At 64.2% G+C, this 19,556-nt stretch overlaps 1 protein-coding gene across 2 annotated transcripts in view; it reads right to left on the reverse strand.

Moving 5' to 3' along the window:
- SLC35B3 (solute carrier family 35 member B3) overlaps positions 1-12,417 on the reverse strand; it is a 99,310-nt gene extending 86,893 nt beyond the window's left edge. The window contains exons 1-9 of one of the 2 annotated variants that reach the window (XM_056108505.1): positions 12,363-12,417; positions 7,819-8,109; positions 6,136-6,257; positions 4,180-4,334; positions 3,486-3,593; positions 2,443-2,540; positions 1,211-1,303; positions 710-821; positions 73-142 (exon numbers count right to left, since the gene is read on the reverse strand). In XM_056108505.1, the coding sequence (XP_055964480.1) occupies positions 73-142; positions 710-821; positions 1,211-1,303; positions 2,443-2,540; positions 3,486-3,593; positions 4,180-4,334; positions 6,136-6,257; positions 7,819-8,019 (959 nt within the window). In that variant the 5' untranslated portion in view covers positions 8,020-8,109; positions 12,363-12,417. Of the gene's footprint in view, positions 1-72; positions 143-709; positions 822-1,210; positions 1,304-2,442; positions 2,541-3,485; positions 3,594-4,179; positions 4,335-6,135; positions 6,258-7,818; positions 8,110-12,362 lie in introns of those variants that run through there. The other variant, XM_056108504.1, reaches the window with a different exon arrangement.
- Between the last annotated feature and the right edge of the window lie 7,139 nt (positions 12,418-19,556).

Raw genomic sequence — 19,556 nt, forward strand, 5'->3', positions numbered from 1 at the left:
CCCACGAGGGCCCGGGGGAGGTGGGGGGGGGAAGGTCCCCGGCGGGGGTGGGGCGGCCGGGCTGGTACTCACGGGAAGGTGAAGGGTTTGGCGAAGAAGAGGAAGGAGAGCACGATGGTCATGGCTTTCCTGCCCGTGGTCACTGCGGGGGAGAGGCTGCTCAGAGCTGCGGGGACGAGCCCGCGAGGTCCCGCACCGGGCCCGACCCTCCCGACTGCAGCAGCGTGATGGGCACTGGAATGTGGTGTTGGGCGGGGGGGGCTCGTGGCGGCGCAGCCCGGCTGTGCTCCAGGCCTTGAACCTGCCACGGACCCGAGAAAGGCAGGGCCCACACGGGCTGAGAGGCAGCCCACGACGTCCCTCCACAGATGGGAACTGTGTGGCCGCCTTAGCCTGGCCGGGGTCAGGCGTCCCCTTCCCCCAGGCCAGCCTCGGGGGAGCAAGGCTGGACCGCTCCGGTACCAGTGATGGCAGCACTTTACTCCTGGGCGTTGGCCGCCGTATTTCGAATGGCAGCTCCTCCGGCAAACAGAGGCTCTTACTTAAGTAGACGGACGTCCTTGATTTGACAAGCAAACCAAGCCCAACAAAGAGGAGCGGTTTCCCTTAGACGGCTAGCGGTGTGCGTCGCTCCCCTCAGGCGGTTAAGCTCATCTTTAGAGAGCGCGTCAGGCGTACGAACGTTCACTCCGCTCGTTCGCTTCCTTACCTGTAACGGCGACAAGCGCACCGAAGATTTTGATCAGCGCCAGGACGAAGGACACGCCGCAGTACCCGGTGAGGGAGAAGAGGAAGGCGTAGCCGTAGGTCTGCACCGGGTTCTGCAACAGCGAAGGAGCCGTTACGCCAACGCAAAACCACCCTGGGGTATTAGAAACGAGGCCCAAGTACAGATTTTAATCAGCTCCGGGAGCAGGGACACGCTGTTGCGAAGGCAGCCAAGCAGAGACTCTTACTCGGCTCCGATTTAATGGGAGAACAATGAAATTAAAACCCCGACTTCTCCATGATGAACAGCTTAAACGCTAACTTAAGGGTAGAATCAGGAGAAAACAGCCTTCGAGAGCAATTTCGCTTCTGAATAATTTCTGATCTTCAGACACTACAGGAGCCGTCGACTGACAGAAAAACAGTCTCACTGCACAAGGGGAGTGAGCTCAGGAGGAAAGTGTTTCCTAGAAGGCGTCCGCCCTAGAAACGTGGCGCTTACCTTGGAACAAAAGGCCACGGCAGGGCCCAACCCGCGAGTGCAGGCGAGTCCCAGCAGGATGTACAGGAAGCCGAGGGAGTAGGAGTAGAGGACCTGCACACAGGAAGGACGCGCTGCCGAGCCGCCCCGGAGCCCGGCGGGGCCACCTGCGGGGCCCCGAGTCGGCACTGTCTCCCCGAGGCCCTGCTGTGCCAGGGCAACGTTCACAGTGACGGCACCGTCTCCACGTGGCCCCGCTCTGCGTCTGACCGAGGTTCCGAGGACAGACACGCTGGCCCGCAGAGAGGGGACCTGGTTCCTCTTCTGACTGCTCTTGTCTAAACGCTGAGCTCAGATCTTGTCTAATGTCTGAGCATCGAAAATAAGTCAACAAGGCCCAAGTTTTTCTTTGCACAAACCCCAACCGAGGCGCATTGCCCGGACAGCAACGCTGACCCCCAGGCGCCCTGAAGCTTTATCCATCAGCATGAAAAGTCTCCTGGGCAGAGCTGAGCTGGCATCTGCCGGCAGTCCTGCCATCTAGGTCCAGGGATGAGGGACTCTGGGGCATGGAGGGGCCGTCACAAGGACACCGAATGCAGCGTGGGGGCTGTCACAAGTCCCACGCGGCACGCAGTGTGTGTGCCGGTGTTACGGGGGGCTCACTCACCTCTCCCCAGCAGGGTTTTCAGCCCCCTGCTGAGCAGGCCGCCCAGTTTCTGTGTGGCGAGTCCCTCGAGGCAGGCGTGCTGGTGGCTCTCAGGCCCGCCATGACCTCCCTGCCCAGCTACCCCGCCAAGGCCCAGTGCCCCGAGCTGGGCCGGGAGGCCTGAGACACCCCGACTGGAGCTCCCCCCCACCCCCGCCACCCCCCGCAGCTGGCAGCCAGCAGGCGGGCAGACGTGCCACATCGACCGACAGGGGCATTGGGACGTCAGAACACAGAACACAAGACCTGTCCCTAGACGTGAGTGTGTGGAACTCTGTCCCCCAGCTAAGTGGAAACGTGGAGGGTGAGGCCCGGCTGGGGTCTGTCACAACTCTGCAAACAGGCGCGAAGCCTGGGGTGCTGCGGTCACCAGGTGCAGGGCACAGACCGCGGCCAGCATGAAGGCGCCCCAGGGAGCCCCAACTGCAGCAGGCAGCGGGCAGGGCTGGGAGCGTCCACCAGCAGAGGCCAGAGGCCGGAGCAGCACTGTGGGGGAGGGGACCCACCCACGTCACGCAGGCTGGCGTCTCGGGCGCACACTCACCATCTCCGAGTTGGACGCGTTGTGGAGTTTCATGGCCTTCTCCTGGACGTTGCCGATGACGGCGTCCACGCAGAGCGCCAGGGAAATGAGGAGGACCCCTGGGCAGAGGGACAGCGCGGGGTTGGTGCCGGCGCCACAGTGGCTCCCCGTGGAAGGCGGCTGGGCGCCTGCCGTAAGCACCGTGATGTGGCACTGACATGCGTGCAACTGTCCGTGGACAGCAAGCAGCGCTCCAGGCCACGGGCCAGGTGAGAAAGCGGAGGGAGCGGTGTGGGAGCCCGCCCGCCCCAGGGAGCAGGCAACACGCGTGCCCGGCCAGCCCCACGTGTACTGGGAGACGGCGCCCACGCTCAGCACCGTGTTAGCCGCCTGTGCGGGGACCTGCTGGAACCTTCCGGGCCCACTCACGACGCGCCAGCCCGCATCCTACTGATCCTAACACGCTCACACTCCACAGAAACCCTTCAGCCGCGCGGAGACGGTGACCGGCCACCCGCCGCCCGTCCCAAAGGCACAGTGGCTGGTGGCCCATCCACTCGCCGCCCTGGGTGCGACCTGCAGTCTCTAAGGACGCTGTTCTCAGAGCAGCAGCTTCCCGCCCAGAGCCCCGAGACTCCAACACCGCGTCTGTCTCCTGGACACAGACGACACCGGCCTGCCCGTGAGGAGAGCCGGAGGGTCCAGACTCGGCCACACTCGGCGGAGCTCGGACGGGCCACACTCCGAGCTGGTGACCAACACAGCTGCAGGACGACACTGCAGCGCCTGCCGGGAGGGGCAGATGCTTCTGGAAATGGAGACCCCTTTGACTGCGGTTCCCCTTCAGCCGGCACGCATCTGCAGGAGAGGCCGGCAGGGACCCCTGGGCTGGCGCATCTCCAGGTGAGCCCAGACGGCCTCTTGGGGGGCATGAGTGCTGCTTCTAGAACGGGAGGTCTATGACCAGCGAGTCCCCAATGTCACATGACCCCGAGGATCCTTCCAGATCACAGACTCTCCCTCCCAACCAAACGGCACCAGCGGTGGGCGGGCGAGCCCCTCACCTGTCAGGTTGAAGTTGGGGGCAATGGTGCTGTCGGCCAGGGTGAACCAGATGAGGCCCAGGCTCATGCACAGGGCGGCGGACACGTCGGCGAGATTGTAGCGCTTCCCTGGGGGGACAGAGCCGTCAGCAGGGCCGACTCCGGGCGGGCAGTCCCTGAAGGCACCGAGTGCCGCCGTGAGCCTGCGTGAGGGGGGCTGCCGTGGGGACGGCCGGGCGCTGGGCGGGCTCATCTCACAGTGTCCAGCAGGAGCCCAGGGCCAGGGGGCCGAGATGGACTCCTCTCACCCCTGTGGGCTCCTGCGGGGGCCGGAGGAATCCCCGAGGCCCCTCAGCACGCGGCCTGGGGCTACGGCGTCCCGGGATGAGCGGACGGGAGGAGGCAGCAGCCAGAGGGCGGGGACACGGGACGGTGAGCACCCACCCTGTGAGCACCCACCCTGGCGGCCCTGGGGGCAGCGGGGCTCTACTTACCACCCCTGTGGGGCACCACGCACGGGGTGGAGGCACAAAAGTGCCGAGAGGAAGGAGTTTCCCGGGGACCCCGGGGCGGGCCCCGCAGGAGGCCAAGCCGGCGTTTCTGGGGACGTGGGGGCCCCCGGAGGAGGAGCAGGAGCAGGACCCAGGACGCGGCCTGCGGGAGGTCCCCGGGGCACGCCGTTGGCTGAGCAGCGCGACAGGGCACGTCGCTGTACCTTGGATCAAGACTCCTCCCAGCATGACGGGGATGAGTTTGCAGCACTTGAAGATGACCTGGGTGGGGTAGTTCAGGTAGCCCAGAGAGGTGTTGGACAGCCCCATGGTCCCCACGGTCAGAAACGCGATGATCAGGTAGGTCTTCCCCGGGATTCTGCAAAAGGCAACGTGGAAATCTCCATTCAGGGCCGGGTTAACAGGCCGTCACCAGGTCACGTGTTTGCAATGGCTCGGCCGAGAGGCCGGCCTCCTGCCTTATGGCTGGCTTTTCGAGAAGTCCTGGCGGGAGCCCCTCGTGCGAAGGCTGACGCTTCAGACCATTCCTGCGTCCGAGGGCCGCCCAGGGCTGACCCTTCCCCACTGTGCCGTGAGAGAGGGCCCGAGACTGGCTGAAGAAACGAGATCGACCCACACAGAAGAACTTTGCCAAAGTAAGGGGGGAAACATTGGCCCCAGAAAGCAGAAGGCCCCGCGACGACACACACTAGCCACCGCTCCCCGCCCTCGCCGGCCCACGGCCGTTCTGGACACCCACCTCTGCAGTGTCCACGGGAGGCCTCCAGGAGCACTCACCCCGGGGGCTGGCCGGTCGAGGGTCCAGCCTTCATGTGCCACTAGAACTCCCCCCCCCCCCTTCGGGCCCCGGGCCATGCCTTCCTATTTCTGTGCGGGAGAGAGATTCTAGCACCAGCAGTGACCGTGCTCTCGCAAGCAGGTGGCGGGCGGGGGCACGCCGGCCTCTCAGGCTGCCCGTCGGGGCCTACCAGGCGCGTCTGCTCCAGCTGGGGCTCAGGGCGGCGGCCGCGCGTGAGGAGAGGAAGCGAGTCCCACGGATCTCCCCCGCGTTCGCTCAGACTCTTGCCACCTCTGGGCGGGAGCCCCTCCCTGCCTCACCCGCGACCACAGCGACCCGTGGCCTGGCCTTCCTGGTCTCCGCCCCAGAGCACCAGGGACAAACGACGGCAACTGACTGGCTAGAGCAAGGCGGGGCTCAGGCAGACTGGGAGGACCGGGGGGACCGCAGGGAGACATTTGCGTAGGGAAAAGAGTGGCCGGGAACTGCTCTCACTGCCCCGAGAGTGTCTGCGGCCCCACAGCGCAACGCGACTGCTCGGTGCATGGGAGCACGGTGCATCTCGGCGCGCAGGGCACAAGGGCACGGTCACTGGCCACGGAAATCCCCGGCCCACTGAGCACTGCTAGGAGGCTGGGGCCTATGGCCATTGCTCTGCGTGCCACTAGAAATGCCTCCAGATACTGAGCAAACCGACAGGCGCCGATTACTTTGGTTCTGGGTCACTCCCGGTGGTGCTATGGAACCGCGCGAGGTGGGGGGGGGGTGGGTGGGAATATCGGGCTGCCGCGTGCAGGCTCTCACCCCAGAACTCACCCTGGCCCAGGCCACGCAGCTAAAAGTCGTTGCCAAGCAAATGTGTGAGCTCCTGTGACTTTGCCGGCAAAGACAGAATGCTTCTCGCCCGCCCAGACAGCAGCCTCAGCTCCAGGCCGTGAGAGGCCCCGGGTGCTGAGCGGGGGATGCCCCAAGGCGGGATGCCAGCTGCAGTCTCCCTTCACTCGAGGTGCCCGGGATGGGCTGGCGGGTGGGCAAGGCCCCGACCACATGCTTCAAAAGCCGTGCTAGAAACCGGTGCTTCGTTTCATCATGGTGATGAAAGGGTCGGTGGCTCCCGGCCCAGGAGACGCCCAGCCCACCGCTACAGACGGGCACGGCCTGCTCCAAGAGATCTTGGTACCGAGCCTGGCTACATCACACTTAGAGGGAGAGCTCTTCTCCGGTGCATAATGGAAGCACCATTGTTCAGTATCTTTAACTAGCTGGCAAAAATGCGAGTCCTGCCTCGTAACGCCTCACGCACGGGAAACGCCGGTTCACGTCAGACGGAACTATCACAGAGACCGCGACCGTCAGCGAGAGAAAGACGTAGGCCACCCACCTTCGCCTCTTGTCCTGAGTGAGCTGGAGTTCGACCAGGCCAAAGATGGAGTAAAACGCGAACTGGACGAGAGTCAGGTACCAGCCGTAGGGCTTGAAGCCCTCCATGGAGAAGATCAGCTCCTGTGCGGACAGAGGCGAACCGGGTCAGCCCGGGCAGGCCGTGCCCCGACCCCCCGCCCCCAGGCACAGAGGCCGGAGATCCCCGGCTGAGGGCTACCCCGGGAGCCCCTGCTGGAGCGCAGGGAACCGAGAGGAGCCTCCTGCCGGCCGCCTCCTTCCCAAGGACTAGGCCGGAAAGGGCCGCCGGGCTTCGGGAGGCTGCTCTGAGGGTTGGTCCTGGGCCTGGTTCCTGACAGCACTGTCGGCTCGGGTAGGTGCCACCCTCTGAGTCCCTGCCAGTCTAGGGTTCTCTCTCAAAGTGACAGAGACTCGCGTGGCTTGTCAGTGTCCATTTCAACAAGTCGGTAAGAGGCTTACAACGGTCACTGGGCTGAACGGAATAAACCAAATGCTCTCCCCGGAAATGCTCGATTAAATTTGAAAAATTTGAATTTATGGTTCAACGTGAATTCTCTCTAAAGAAAGCCCACACTGGGTTCTTTTCTTGGGGAGATGGGTCTCAGCCACTGGTATTCAGGAGCTGACTCCCGACTCTCTGCTCGGGACTGACTCCTGACTCTGTGCTCAGGGTCACTCCCGGCTCTGTGCTCACAGCTGACTCCTGGCCCTGTGCTCAGGGGTCACACTCCTAGTCGTGTTCAGGGGATTATATGTGTTGGGAACCCGACTGGTATTAGCTGCACAGAAGACAAGCGCCTTCCCCAGGGCAGTGTGTCCTGAACCGTGTTCTGTGTGGTCCGAGAGCAGCTGTCACTGCACCAATTTAGAGTCGTTTCAGTCAGCCTGCAGGGTATTCAGGACTTTTGTGGTTTATGAACTGTGAAGTTGAAAGGAACTTAAGAGGCACCCAGGCGTTCCCACAGACGTGTCGCTCTCGGGAGCTGCCTTCACCATGAAACTGCGACCGCTCCCTTCACCCGGTTAGTCACTGTGGCCATGCCCGAGTGTCACCAGGGCGACGCGACACACTGCAGCCTGGAGCCGTGTTGCCGTGTAGTCGGAGTCTCTGAGCTACAGGCACACGGGAGGGCCCAGAGGCCGTCGTGTCGGCCCCGTCTCCCGCCACAGCGGCCAGAGGGGGAGCGTCCCAGGCCAGCTCCGGGGCGGCAAGACGGGTCAGGCTGGGCACTGTGGCCACGGTGGCCGCCAAGAGGGAAGCCACAGCCCGGGCGGTCAGCAGCTGTCCCCAGGCAGGCACGAGCCCTGCCCCGCAGGGAGAGGGCAGCTCCGGAAGCCGCCGGGACCCCGCAACGCCCGCATCGTTCGTTCTCCTCGAGCACGAGCGCACGGCCCACGCCAGACTACACGTGGGTAAAGACCCTCCAGGCTTCACTGTCACAGCTCCGGCGTTTCCGGACCCTCTGCTGCCCCCCTCCTCCTGAAGCGCCTCACGCTGAGCCCCCGGCCCCTAGTTCCAGCACCCCGATTCTAAAAGCACGCTTTCGACTACACGGGAAGGTTCTGGAGTAAGCTGGGTTTCTCGAGGGGGCGGGGTGGTGGGCACGACTAGGAAGAGGCCACAGCGGCCTCACGTCACGGCCTGTACACGGGCCCTCTGTACCTGCAGGTACCCGTAGATCAGGTAGAACACGAAAACCCCCGCCACACAGATGGCGAACTGGGTGAGTTTGGTGAATCTGCTGAGGGCGATGCCCAGCACCGCGACGTCATCCACGGCCTTGATGTGCGGGGACATGGTCTGGGTCTGGGGCGGGACGGTGATGGAGACGTGCTTCCGGGAGCCGTGGAACTTGAGGTCCATGGTGCCCGTGGGGCCACATTCGGGGAGCCCGTGGTCGGCGTGCGGGCTGGCCGCCCCTTCGCGCGCTGCCCCTGCGCCCTGAGCCACGTCCTGAGGGAGAGAAACCGACAGTCAGAGCGGATTCCCCGAACGGCGCTCCCAGCACCCTCACGGCCCCCAGCCGACGTTCCTGCCGTGGACGTGGACACGGCCCCCACCCAAGCACCCGGCGAGCCAGGGTTCCTCTCAGCCGGTGACTTGGCTGGGCCCCCCCTGCGTATCCCCGAATCACACCCGACACCTTGTCTGCACAGCACGACCCTGATGGAGGCTGCGGTGTCCCGAGCGCCTTCACCAGGTCCTGGGGACGGACTCACGCTTAAGGTCCTCGGTACCGCCCACACAACGCCGTCAGCACCGTCAATCTGAACCCAGGGGCCCATGAATCCTCAGACCTAGCTCAAGATGTACAATCTGAGTGGAAGTAACTCCGTCTCTTAAAACCCAGACCCCTCCGAGCCCACAGGAAGACGGCCTGCTTCGGTCGGAGGGCAGCAGCCAGTGACCCGAGGCGAGGGGAGCGCCGAGCCGGGCGCTGAAAGACTGAAGAGGGCAGAGGGCAGGTGACAGCCGCACACACCGGCCACCACAGCAGACACAGACGAGGGCTGGGCTGGGCTGCTCTGCCCGGGGCTGCGGTGACGGCGGCGTGGGGACAAGCTCACGTCCAAACTCGCCAAGCTAAGCTGTTCATATTAAACATGTGCCTCTTTTTTATTTCTTGCTTCTCAATAAGGGTTCCCCCCCCCCCCCCCCCCCAGAGTCTTTGCGGTCAGAAAAAGCTGGAAAAATCACGATTTGCTCATCTGTGGGGAGAAGAAAACCCCGACACCTCTAGATGAATGTCCATTCGGATTCAAAGAAACTGAGACCGTCAATTCACTCAAGGCTGAGAGATATTCCTTTTGGGGGGGCTCCACCTAGCAGTGCTCAGGGCTGCCTCCTGGCTCTGCGCCCAAGGGTCGCTCTGGGTGGTCTCAGGGTGCCAAGCACTGACCCTGAGTTGCCTGCGCACAAAGCAGGTGCCCTGCTTGCTGTTTCGTCCCTGTGGCCCCGGAGCGAGACGCACAGAGCAGAATCACGTTCCCAGTCCAGTCTGTAACGGTCAGGGAGACAGCTGGGATTCTGACTCTCTCCGAGGAGGGTTCGAGATCAGGGTGATCCTGCCAGCAAATTCTTAGAATTGCTGACTTTTAATGTATTAAAAAGGGTTTTTATCGAGGCACGCTGACTTTCAAAGCCGTTCCTACGCGGCTCCAAGCCCACAGCGCGCCCACCCGCCAGGCACAGCACAATCTACTTCACACTGCCTGCTCGGATAAGACTTGAGGGGACGGCAAAAGGATTCTCAGAAAATCAACGCCAATGGGCGACGAGTGGTGTCTCCGACCCTTCTTAGCGTAGTGGGGTCCACACTTGCTCCACCGGTGAGCGCCGTGCTCAGTGGCACACGGCGGAAGTTTCTCCTGTTCTCTAACGGAGCCGCTGGTGCTTCCTGTTAAACTGGTTTCCAGGCTCCGGGTTCCCGAGCTGAAGGCCAAGTCCGAAGGCCACACCAGCTGCCCGGAGGACTCCGCCTGTGCCGGTCTGGCCGAGTCTCCCTACGGCTTCCCTCCGCACTCTGGTCGTGGCCTCACCGACAGCTCCGCGGTGACTCTTACGGGCTTCCTTTCTGAGTCTGTTTTCACTGGCCTTCGAGCCTCCTGGACGTCGGGGTTGGAAAACGCTTACCTGTGACTTAACGTTGGTCTCTTCATCGCATCAGGCTTCCCGTTCTCCGGGGGCTCCAGGGACTCACGTTCTCCTGAACTCACGCCTGCATCGGCATGCTGGCTCTGCCGGGGCCAGCACAGAGGCAGGGAAGGCTCTGGCGTCCTCTGGGCGTGACACAGGGGGCACCCCTGCCTGACGGTGCCGGGAGCCCAGAGCGTGGTGGCCCCAGCCTGGCCCGAGCTCAGGAGCAGGGCGGGTCTTCTGTGCTCAACCGCAGACTTCTCGGCGCACGCTCGAGTGGCGGGCTTCGAGTTTTAAGGGGGCTTGAAAAGAGGCGTCCAGCATGGAGCCCTGGTCAGGACGAAAGGCAACAAGCGTGGAAGGGCCTGGCGAGGTCGAGGTGGCGTGGTGAGCAGGACAGCAGGACAGGCTGCGCACGCCGGTCGGGACTCACAGCCGCGTCTCTCCCGAGCGTCTGTGTCGGGACACGCAGCCGGGTCTCTGCTGAGCCCCCGCGTCCTCCCGAGGGCCTCTGTGACGTTCTCTGTCCCCTTGCCGAGTGTCCGAAGCTCAAGCCTGCCCTGCCTACACCCGCCCCTCACTCGGGGGCCAGGCCAAGGGCTCTCCGGCCCAGACTCCACACCTGTGCGTCCACCTGAAGTCTCTGCCAGCCCCACCAGCAAGCGGCCGTCTCCTCTTCCCCTGATGCCGGCCGGCCGGCCGGCCTCCGACAACCGTCCTCCTTTCCTGACACATGTCACCCGACCACCAGCCTGGTGACGCCCTGGCCTCTCCGAGGGCTCTTCCATGCAGGGAACGTCCCCGGTACCCTCAGCCGTGAGGTCCTGCCCCTGCAGCGCCCGTCTCCGGGGAGGCAGCATGCTGGCCTCCCTCACCGCCACACACAGTCCAGCACCGGCAGGCACCGGGAGCCACATCCTCCAGCACCTCTGGGCCCTGCACCCCTCCCCCCCCCGGGTGTTCCCACAGAGCAGGGACCAGTGGGGCAGCCTGTACCCAGCAGGTATGAGGACACTGGGCCCTGCCACCTCCCCTCCTACTCGGACTGACTACCCAGGAAGGGGGAAGTGGCCTGCAGGGCGGCGGGGCCTCTGGAGGGAACTGCACTTGCAAGTGAGGTTGCCTGTGTGTGCCGGGCCCTCTGGACAGTGCAGACCCCTGGACAGTCCAGCCCCTGGAAGTCTGGGCCCCCTGGACAGTCTGGACCCCTGGACAATCTGGGCCCCTGGACAGTGCCTGCCCCTGGACAGTCTGGACCCCTGGACAATCTGGGCCCCTTGGACAGTGCCGGATCCAGAACAGTTTGGACCCCTGGACAGTGCTGGCCCCCCTGGACAGTCCAGCCCCTGGACAGTGCCGGGCCCCCCTGAACAGTCCGGCCCCTGGACAGTCTGGACCCCTGGATAGTGCCGTCTCCCCTGGACAGTCCGGCCCCTGGACAGTGCTGGACCCTGGAAAATCTGGATCCCTGGACAGTCCGGACCCCTGGACAGTGCCAGCCCCCCTGGACAGTCTGGACCCCTGGACAATCCAGACCCCTGTACAGTCTGGACCCCTGGACAGTGCCGGGCCCCCTGGATAGTCCGGACCCTGGACAGTCTGGACCCCTGGACAGTGCTGGCCCTCCTGGACAGTCAGGACCCTGGACAGTCCAGACCTTTGGACAGTCCGGACCCTAGACAGTCTGGACCCCTGGACAGTCCGGACCCCTGGACAGTGCCGGCCCTCCTGGACAGTCCGGACCCTGGACAGTCTGGACCCCTGGACAGTGCCGGCCCCCCTGGACAATCCGGACCCTGGACAGTCTGGACCCCTGGACAGTGCCGACCCCCCTGGACGGTCCAGACCCCTGGACAGTGCCGGGCCTCCCTGGAGAGTCTGGACACCTGGACAGTCCGGACCCCTGGATAGTCAGGACCCTGGGCAGTCTGGACCCCTGGACAGCACCGGGCCCCCCTGGACAGTCTGGACCTCTGGATAGTCAGGACCCTGGAAGTCTGGACCCCTGGACAGCGCCGGGCCCCCCTGGACAGTCTGGACCCCTGGATAGTCAGGACCCTGGAAGTCTGGACCCCTGGACAGCGCCGGGCCCCCTGGACAGTCTGGACCCCTGGATAGTCAGGACCCTGGAAGTCTGGACCCCTGGACTGCGCCGGGCCCCCTGGACAGTCTGGACCCCTGGATAGTAGGACCCTGGAAGTCTGGACCCCTGGACAGCGCCGGGCCCCCTGGACAGTCTGGGCCCCTGGATAGTCAGGACCCTGGAAGTCTGGACCCCTGGACAGCGCCGGGCCCCCTGGACAGTCTGGACCCCTGGATAGTCAGGACCCTGGAAGTCTGGACCCCTGGACAGCGCCGGGCCCCCTGGACAGTCCGGACCCTGGACAGTCTGGACCCCTGGACAGTCTGGATCCCTGGACAGTGCTGGCCCTCCTGGACAGTCAGGACCCTGGTCAGTCCAGACCTTTGGACAGTCTGGACCCCTGGATAGTAGGACCCTGGAAGTCTGGACCCTGGACAGCGCCGGGCCCCCCGGACGGTCCGGGCCTGGGCGGGGCGGGGGCACTTACAGCGGCCCGCGGCGGCGGCCGTCGGGCGGGCTCGGCCCGGTGCTGGTTCCGGTCTCTGCGGGGGCGGGGCACGGCGGTCAGTGCGGGCCGGGGGCTCGGGGAGGCCCGTCGCCGTGGACCCGCGCGAGGACACGCCCACGCGAGGCCCGGGGGCGCGACCCCCGCCGGGACCCCCGCGCGGCTCCGGGGCGGGACGCGGCGGGCCGGAAGTGGGTCTCGGCGGGATCCGGCCCGCCGCCGGCCCCGCCCGCTGCCCGCGGCCGCCCGGGGGTCCCGGCCCGCCCCGCCCTCCCGGCCCGCGGGACCCCCGGGGGGCTCCGCGCGTCACCTCGGGCCCCGCGCCCGCCGCCGCCGCCGCCCCGCCGGCCGCTCGCATCGCCGCCACTTCCGCCCGCGCCGCGCCTGCGCGGCCCCGCCCTGGGGGGCGTGGCTCATAACGGGGCGTGGCCTCGTCGGGGCGTGACCTAACCTGGGGCGTGGCCTCGGCGGGGTGTGGCCTCGGCGGGGTGTGGCCTCGGCGGGGGCGTGGTCTCGCAGGGGCCTTGGTCTCGGGGTGGGCGTGGCCTCGGCCGCGCAGGCGCGCTCGCTCGTCCCTGTGCCCGCCCCTCCCGGGCCCGCCGCTGCCTCCTCCCGGGCGACCCCTGCGCCCCCGCCGCGCTGGTGACCCCCGTGCCCGGCCGCCCCCCGCACTCCTGCAGGGCTGGAGGACCCCGGCGGGCCAGCGCGGACAGTCAGCTCAGAAGCTTCCTCCTGCTGGCCGTTAGACTGGGACTTGGAGGGGAGGGGTCGGGAGGGGAGCCGCGCGCTGCCCTGCACACGCGCGGCCCTGGACACATGCACTGCCCTGGACACACGTGCTGTTCTGGACACACACACTGTCTTGGCACACTCTGCCCTGGACATGCTCTATCCCGGACACATGCTCTGCCCTGGGCGCACTCTGTGCTGGGCACTCTCTGGTCCTGGGCACTCTCTGGTCCTGGGCACTCTCTGTCCTGGGCACTCTCTGGTCCTGGGCACTCTCTGGTCCTGGGCACTCTCTGTCCTGGGCACTCTCTGGTCCTGGGCACTCTCTGGTCCTGGGCACTCTCTGGTCCTGGGCACTCTCTGGTCCTGGGCACTCTCTGTCCTGGGCACTCTCTGGTCCTGGGCACTCTCTGGTCCTGGGCACTCTCTGTCCTGGGCACTCTCTGGTCCTGGGCACTCTCTGGTCCTGGGCACTCTCTGGTCCTGGGCACTCTCTGTCCTGGGCACTCTCTGGTCCTGGGCGCTCTCTGGTCCTGGGCACTCTCTGGTCCTGGGCACTCTCTGGTCCTGGGCACTCTCTGGTCCTGGGCACTCTCTGGTCCTGGGCACTCTCTGGTCCTGGGCACTCTCTGGTCCTGGGCACTCTCTGGTCCTGGGCACTCTCTGTCCTGGGCACTCTCTGGTCCTGGGCACTCTCTGGTCCTGGGCACTCTCTGTCCTGGGCACTCTCTGGTCCTGGGCACTCTCTGGTCCTGGGCACTCTCTGTCCTGGGCACTCTCTGGTCCTGGGCGCTCTCTGGTCCTGGGCACTCTCTGGTCCTGGGCACTCTCTGGTCCTGGGCACTCTCTGTCCTGGGCACTCTCTGGTCCTGGGCACTCTCTGGTCCTGGGCACTCTCTGGTCCTGGGCACTCTCTGGTCCTGGGCACTCTCTGTCCTGGGCACTCTCTGGTCCTGGGCACTCTCTGGTCCTGGGCACTCTCTGGTCCTGGGCACTCTCTGGTCCTGGGCACTCTGTCCTGGGCACTCTCTGGTCCTGGGCACTCTCTGTCCTGGGCACTCTCTGGTCCTGGGCACTCTCTGGTCCTGGGCACTCTCTGGTCCTGGGCACTCTCTGTCCTGGGCACTCTCTGGTCCTGGGCACTCTCTGGTCCTGGGCACTCTCTGGTCCTGGGCACTCTCTGGTCCTGGGCACTCTCTGTCCTGGGCACTCTCTGGTCCTGGGCACTCTCTGGTCCTGGGCACTCTCTGGTCCTGGGCACTCTCTGTCCTGGGCACTCTCTGGTCCTGGGCACTCTCTGGTCCTGGGCACTCTCTGTCCTGGGCACTCTCTGGTCCTGGGCACTCTCTGGTCCTGGGCACTCTCTGTCCTGGGCACTCTCTGGTCCTGGGCACTCTCTGGTCCTGGGCACTCTCTGGTCCTGGGCACTCTCTGGTCCTGGGCACTCTCTGTCCTGGGCACTCTCTGGTCCTGGGCACTCTCTGGTCCTGGGCACTCTCTGGTCCTGGGCACTCTCTGTCCTGGGCACTCTCTGGTCCTGGGCACTCTCTGCTCTGGACACACGCGCTGCCGTGTACCCCAGACATGCACTGCATCCTGGACACACGCTCTCCGGGACACGCGCTCTGCCCTGGACCTTGGCCCTGTCCCGGACACGGACACGCGCCCTGTCCCGGGGTGCCCACGTGAGCAGGGGCAGCCCGGTCTCCTTTGCCCGGCCCACCCCAACTGTCTCCTCCCTTGGTGGCTGGCGGGCCATCGGGCCATCGCAGCTCCCAGCAGGCGGGGCGAGCAGGATTGATGTCTGATCCACGCGGAAGGCTCTCTCACATCGCGGGGTCTGCTCAGGCAATTATTTGTTGAGTGGAGCAATAAATCATAAACCCGGTCAAGGTCCCTTGCCTGTGCCCGGGGAACGTGGGGGATGTGCGTTAGGAGGCGGCCGGGCACCGCCCACCTGGCTTCCCCGCCTGGCTCCTGTCCTTCCTGCCCCCTCCTCCCTCTGCCTGCTGCTCCCTGGCCGCTCCCAGGGTCCCTGCTGACCGGCCCAGTGGGGGCTGCTTTCTGCACCTGCACGGGGGTCCCGTCTCCCCAACCCCCGCTGTAGCTGCTGGTCACCTGTGAGCCCCTGGCACCAGCCCAGGTTTGGCCTCGTCCCTTCTGCACCTGGGCACGGGGTCGGGCCCGGCATGGGCCCCACTGCACAGAGGCTCTGCCTCGGGGCCACCTCGATGCATCGTCCAGCCGCCTCCTCTTTCTGTTTTGATTTGGGGTCACCTCCAGTGGGGTGAGGAGCTGCCCTCGGCCTGAGGGCCGCTCAGGGGATCATGAAATGCTGGGGGGCTCGCGTCCATGGCCCGGCGTGAGAAGCCTGTGACCCAGCCCTCTCCGTGCACGCTGGCCCTCGGACCACGTACCATCAGCAGAGTGTCCCTGGCTGGGGGGGGGGGGGGTCCTCACGGCTCCTGCTTCATATCCCAGCACGCAGAGGCACACGGGGGTTTGGTCCCTCCTTGGGAGGGCGATTTCCACCGTTTTCTGGAAATCAGTGGTGGCGGGTGCAAACCTGGCCGTGCTCAGGGTCCGCTCCTGGCTCTGGACTCAGGGGTCCCTCCTGGTTGTGTTCAGGGATGGAGCCGGGGTTGGCGTCTTGCCTTGGCTGTGCCTTCGCCCTGTGCGGTCTCCTCTGGCCCTGCCCACTGATCCTGAGCGCTGACCAGCTGCTGCCCTGGCTGGGCGTGGACGGGATGGCTGGTCGGAGAAGCTCTTTCCAGCACGGAGCCGCCTGCCTCCGTGCCAGAGGGTGGCGGAGCGGAGACGCAGGAGGGCAAAGGGAGAAGGGACAGAGAAGCAGGTCATTAGAAACTGTGAGAAGTGTGATGGAGAGACGGTCGCTGGGGCGGCGGGGGCCAGGCGGCCCCCCTCTCTGGCTGGAAGAGCTTCTCTCTGTTTCTCATCCATCTCTCCTTCCGCTGAGCTTCCGGCGCCGGCATAGGGGGGCTGTGGTCTCTATGTGCCTCTGAGAGCCCGGGATGTCCAGCTGCGGCAGAGGTGAGCCAGACGCGTCCAGGCGGAGGAGAGGAGAGGGTCACGCAAACAGGCCAGCACGGAGGTAATCTGGACTCTCTCGGATGGTGACCCTGGGCGTCGGGGGTGGGGGACGGCAGGAGTGATCTAGCCACATGGCCGATCTGGAGGAGCCTGGGGACTGGGGCAGAGCCCGTGGTACCCAGGGGCAGGCAGTGTGGGAGGACTTGTGAGAATGGGTGGAAGAAAACACAGACGCACGTAAGTCCACTCCCCCCTCCCCTCCCCCGTCCCACGGAAAACAGGATGGAGATGGAACAGCACGGGCAGAGCCTCCAGAGGACCCAGTAATGGCAAGCCTTGGTATCTGCCCCCAGGACACGCAAGTATTCACCGGGAAGAGCATACGCGCACCACTACCCCCTGTGGCCCCCAGCGCGGCAGCCCGGGGATGGAGCTGACCCATTATTACCCACCGTAGAACCTGGCCCGGCAGCCAGGGGAGGGGACCAACCCAGGCACGCACCGTGGACCAAGATGCAGACGCGGGAACCTGCATTTCGCTGCAGCTGGGATGCAACCGGGGTCTCGCGCACGCTGAGGTGAGTCAGAGGAGCAAGTGTCGACGGCCCCCTCTTCTGGCGGGACGGGGAGGGCAAGGGGTCAAAGACGGTGAACGTCTGGCTTGAGCTTACAGACGTGGACAGGAGAGAAATGGAGGACGCTGAGAGGCGGACGGGGGCCTGAGACCTCTGGGTCACGCCGAGGGGTGGTGTGCGCCTTCCCGGAAGCAGGGGACCCGAACCACAATGATCAGGATTGAAAATGGGCCTGTCGAGGGGCCTCTGTGGCTGGGGACCTGGCGGCACGGCTGGGAGGAAGTGGACACTGGCCGTGGGGTCGGGCGGGAGCACGGCATGCGGAATCTCTGCTGTGGCTGCGTCCGCGGGCCGCGAGGCTCACGGTCAGGCAGTCGCCCTTAGCTTCCTGCCAGCGCTGCTGTGGGAGGACGGGGCCTGCGGGGCCTGGCGAGGGCTGAGCACAACAGTGGGCAGTGGTCGGCGGAGAAAGTGTGAAGGCGGCCCACAGCAGCCTTGCAGGGCTGGGAGGGGTCCAGGGAGCTACTGCAGAGGGCTGGGGGGGTCACCGACACGCAGCCAAGGCTGAAGCTCCCACGCTCATGGGGGGCATGTTCCACGTGGACAAGGACATGGTGACGTGGGCACAAAGGGGGCAGCTGATGGGGCTCACTGTCCAGCACACACACACACACGCATACAAACACATGCACACACACTCACACACACACTGACATATACACTCACACACGCATACAAACACATGCACACACTCTCACATAGGCTCACACACATGCTCACACAAAACCTCACACCCACTCACATACACACATACTCACACTCACAGATACATACACTCACTCACACACATGTTAACAAATACACACACACTCACATATACACACTCACAGACACTTATACACACTCACACATATGCACACATATCACAAGCACCCTCACACACGCACATGCACACTCACGCACACACACAAGCTCACACACACAAGCTCACTCTCACGCACACACATACACACACGCTAACACATACACACACATGCTTACACACAAATTCATACACACTCACACATCCATTCACACACATGCGCACTCGTGCTCACATGCACTCAGGCTGACACACATGCACACACATTCCCATGCACACTCACATAGTCACTTGCACACTCTCACAACTCTTGCGCATGTTCATACATATAGACACACACTCACACACACTCATATGCATACATGCACACACACTCATGAATTCACACACATGCACACACACTCACACATGCACACACCCACACACACTCGCACTCCTTCCTTGGCCGTGGTGAGACCCACTTCTCCTAGGAAGCAAGGAGGACGGTCTGTGACCGGGAGAGCCGTTATTGGAGCTGCTCTTGGGTCCGTCATGATTCTGGATCTATTTATCGACTCGGGGGTGAGGAAATTCTGCAGAGCAATTAAAGGCCAGAGAGTGTTTATTGAGGTTTCTGATTTGCTGTGTGACCTTGAGGCGCCTGCCGGCCTTGGTGGGGAGCACGTCGGTGCCGGCAGAGCCAGGCACCTACGGGGCCCGATGCGCCGAGTTCCGTTTTGCGGTGACTCTTGTCCCGGGGGGCTTGGTCTCGGTGTTCCTTCAGCGCAGCGAGCTGGCTGGGTGGTTTCGGGTAGACCTTGAGACTCGGCCGGGAGTGGCAGTCCCAAGCTTGGCTACTTATTCTTGGGAGTTCGGCCGCGGGGCACGTGGTCGCGGGGCCCCGACGGGCATCCTGCACAGCTCTGGGCAGGGTGGGCCGGGCAGGGCAGGGGCCGCGGCCAACGGCAGGAGGACAGGGACCCGCGCCGCGCCCTGGGCCCCGGGGACCTTCCTCCTCCCTCCCTCCCTCCCTGAAGGGCTCATCCCCGCCCTAGATGGAGCGAGCCCCCACGGGTCGGGGAGGAGCACAGGGACCCCCGCGGAACAACCGACGGCCATCACGGGCGCGTGCAGGTAACGGGCTTACGGGGCTTAGCGCCCGGGCCTGGGGCCCCCGGCGGCTCCCGGGCAGGCCGGCGTTATGGAGTGATTTTTACTTTACTGCCGATTCCATCAGATCATCCCTTCCTTTCACACACAAGGTTAATTCACTTCTTGATCACATTATTTCCTCGCTGCTCTTTGACAATATAAAAATTCTGAGTGGACAGCTCAATCCCTCTTCCATCTCAGATTTGATTGTTATGGTATTGCCTGGCGTCCCTCGGAGCCCTGCAGCCGCCCTGGCCGCTCTTTATGACACTTAAATGGCCCGGCCACCGTTTCTCCATCTGGTCACGAAATGCTGTTAATAACTCATTTCCAAAGAGGCCCTTCTTTATGTCTTGGCATTAAAGGAATTTTTATTAGGTGCCAGGCTCGGTGACACGCAGCCAGTCAGCAAAGAGTTAATTAATCTGCTGAAATTTATTGCCTCTGATACTGCACTCGGTGTGACAGTCCCTAAGAGAAACAGATACTATATTTACAGCCCGGGTTGAAATATTCAGTAACGCCGTCTGCATACCGACCCACTCCATCAGGCAGGGGCCTTTGGCCGGAACATCCATTAATCACGGAAGATGAATTTGTGTAATCTATCTTCTTTCTTATTCGGAGATCCCAATAAATATTGAAATAATAATTTATTGATTGCCTTGCAGTATAAATGTGTCGGCAAGTCACCAGAGACATTTGCATGGAAATGCGTTCTGGAAGTCTGCGGCTTTCCGGGGGACGGGGCGGCCGGGGCCTGCAGCTGGGCCGTGGAATGTTCCGGTGAGCAGATGCCAAACTTAATTTCTCACCGAGCACAGGGAG

The sequence above is a fragment of the Sorex fumeus genome, unplaced genomic scaffold, assembly GCF_029834395.1.
Source record: "Sorex fumeus unplaced genomic scaffold, SorFum_2.1 ptg000218l, whole genome shotgun sequence".
Taxonomy (NCBI): domain Eukaryota; kingdom Metazoa; phylum Chordata; class Mammalia; order Eulipotyphla; family Soricidae; genus Sorex; species Sorex fumeus.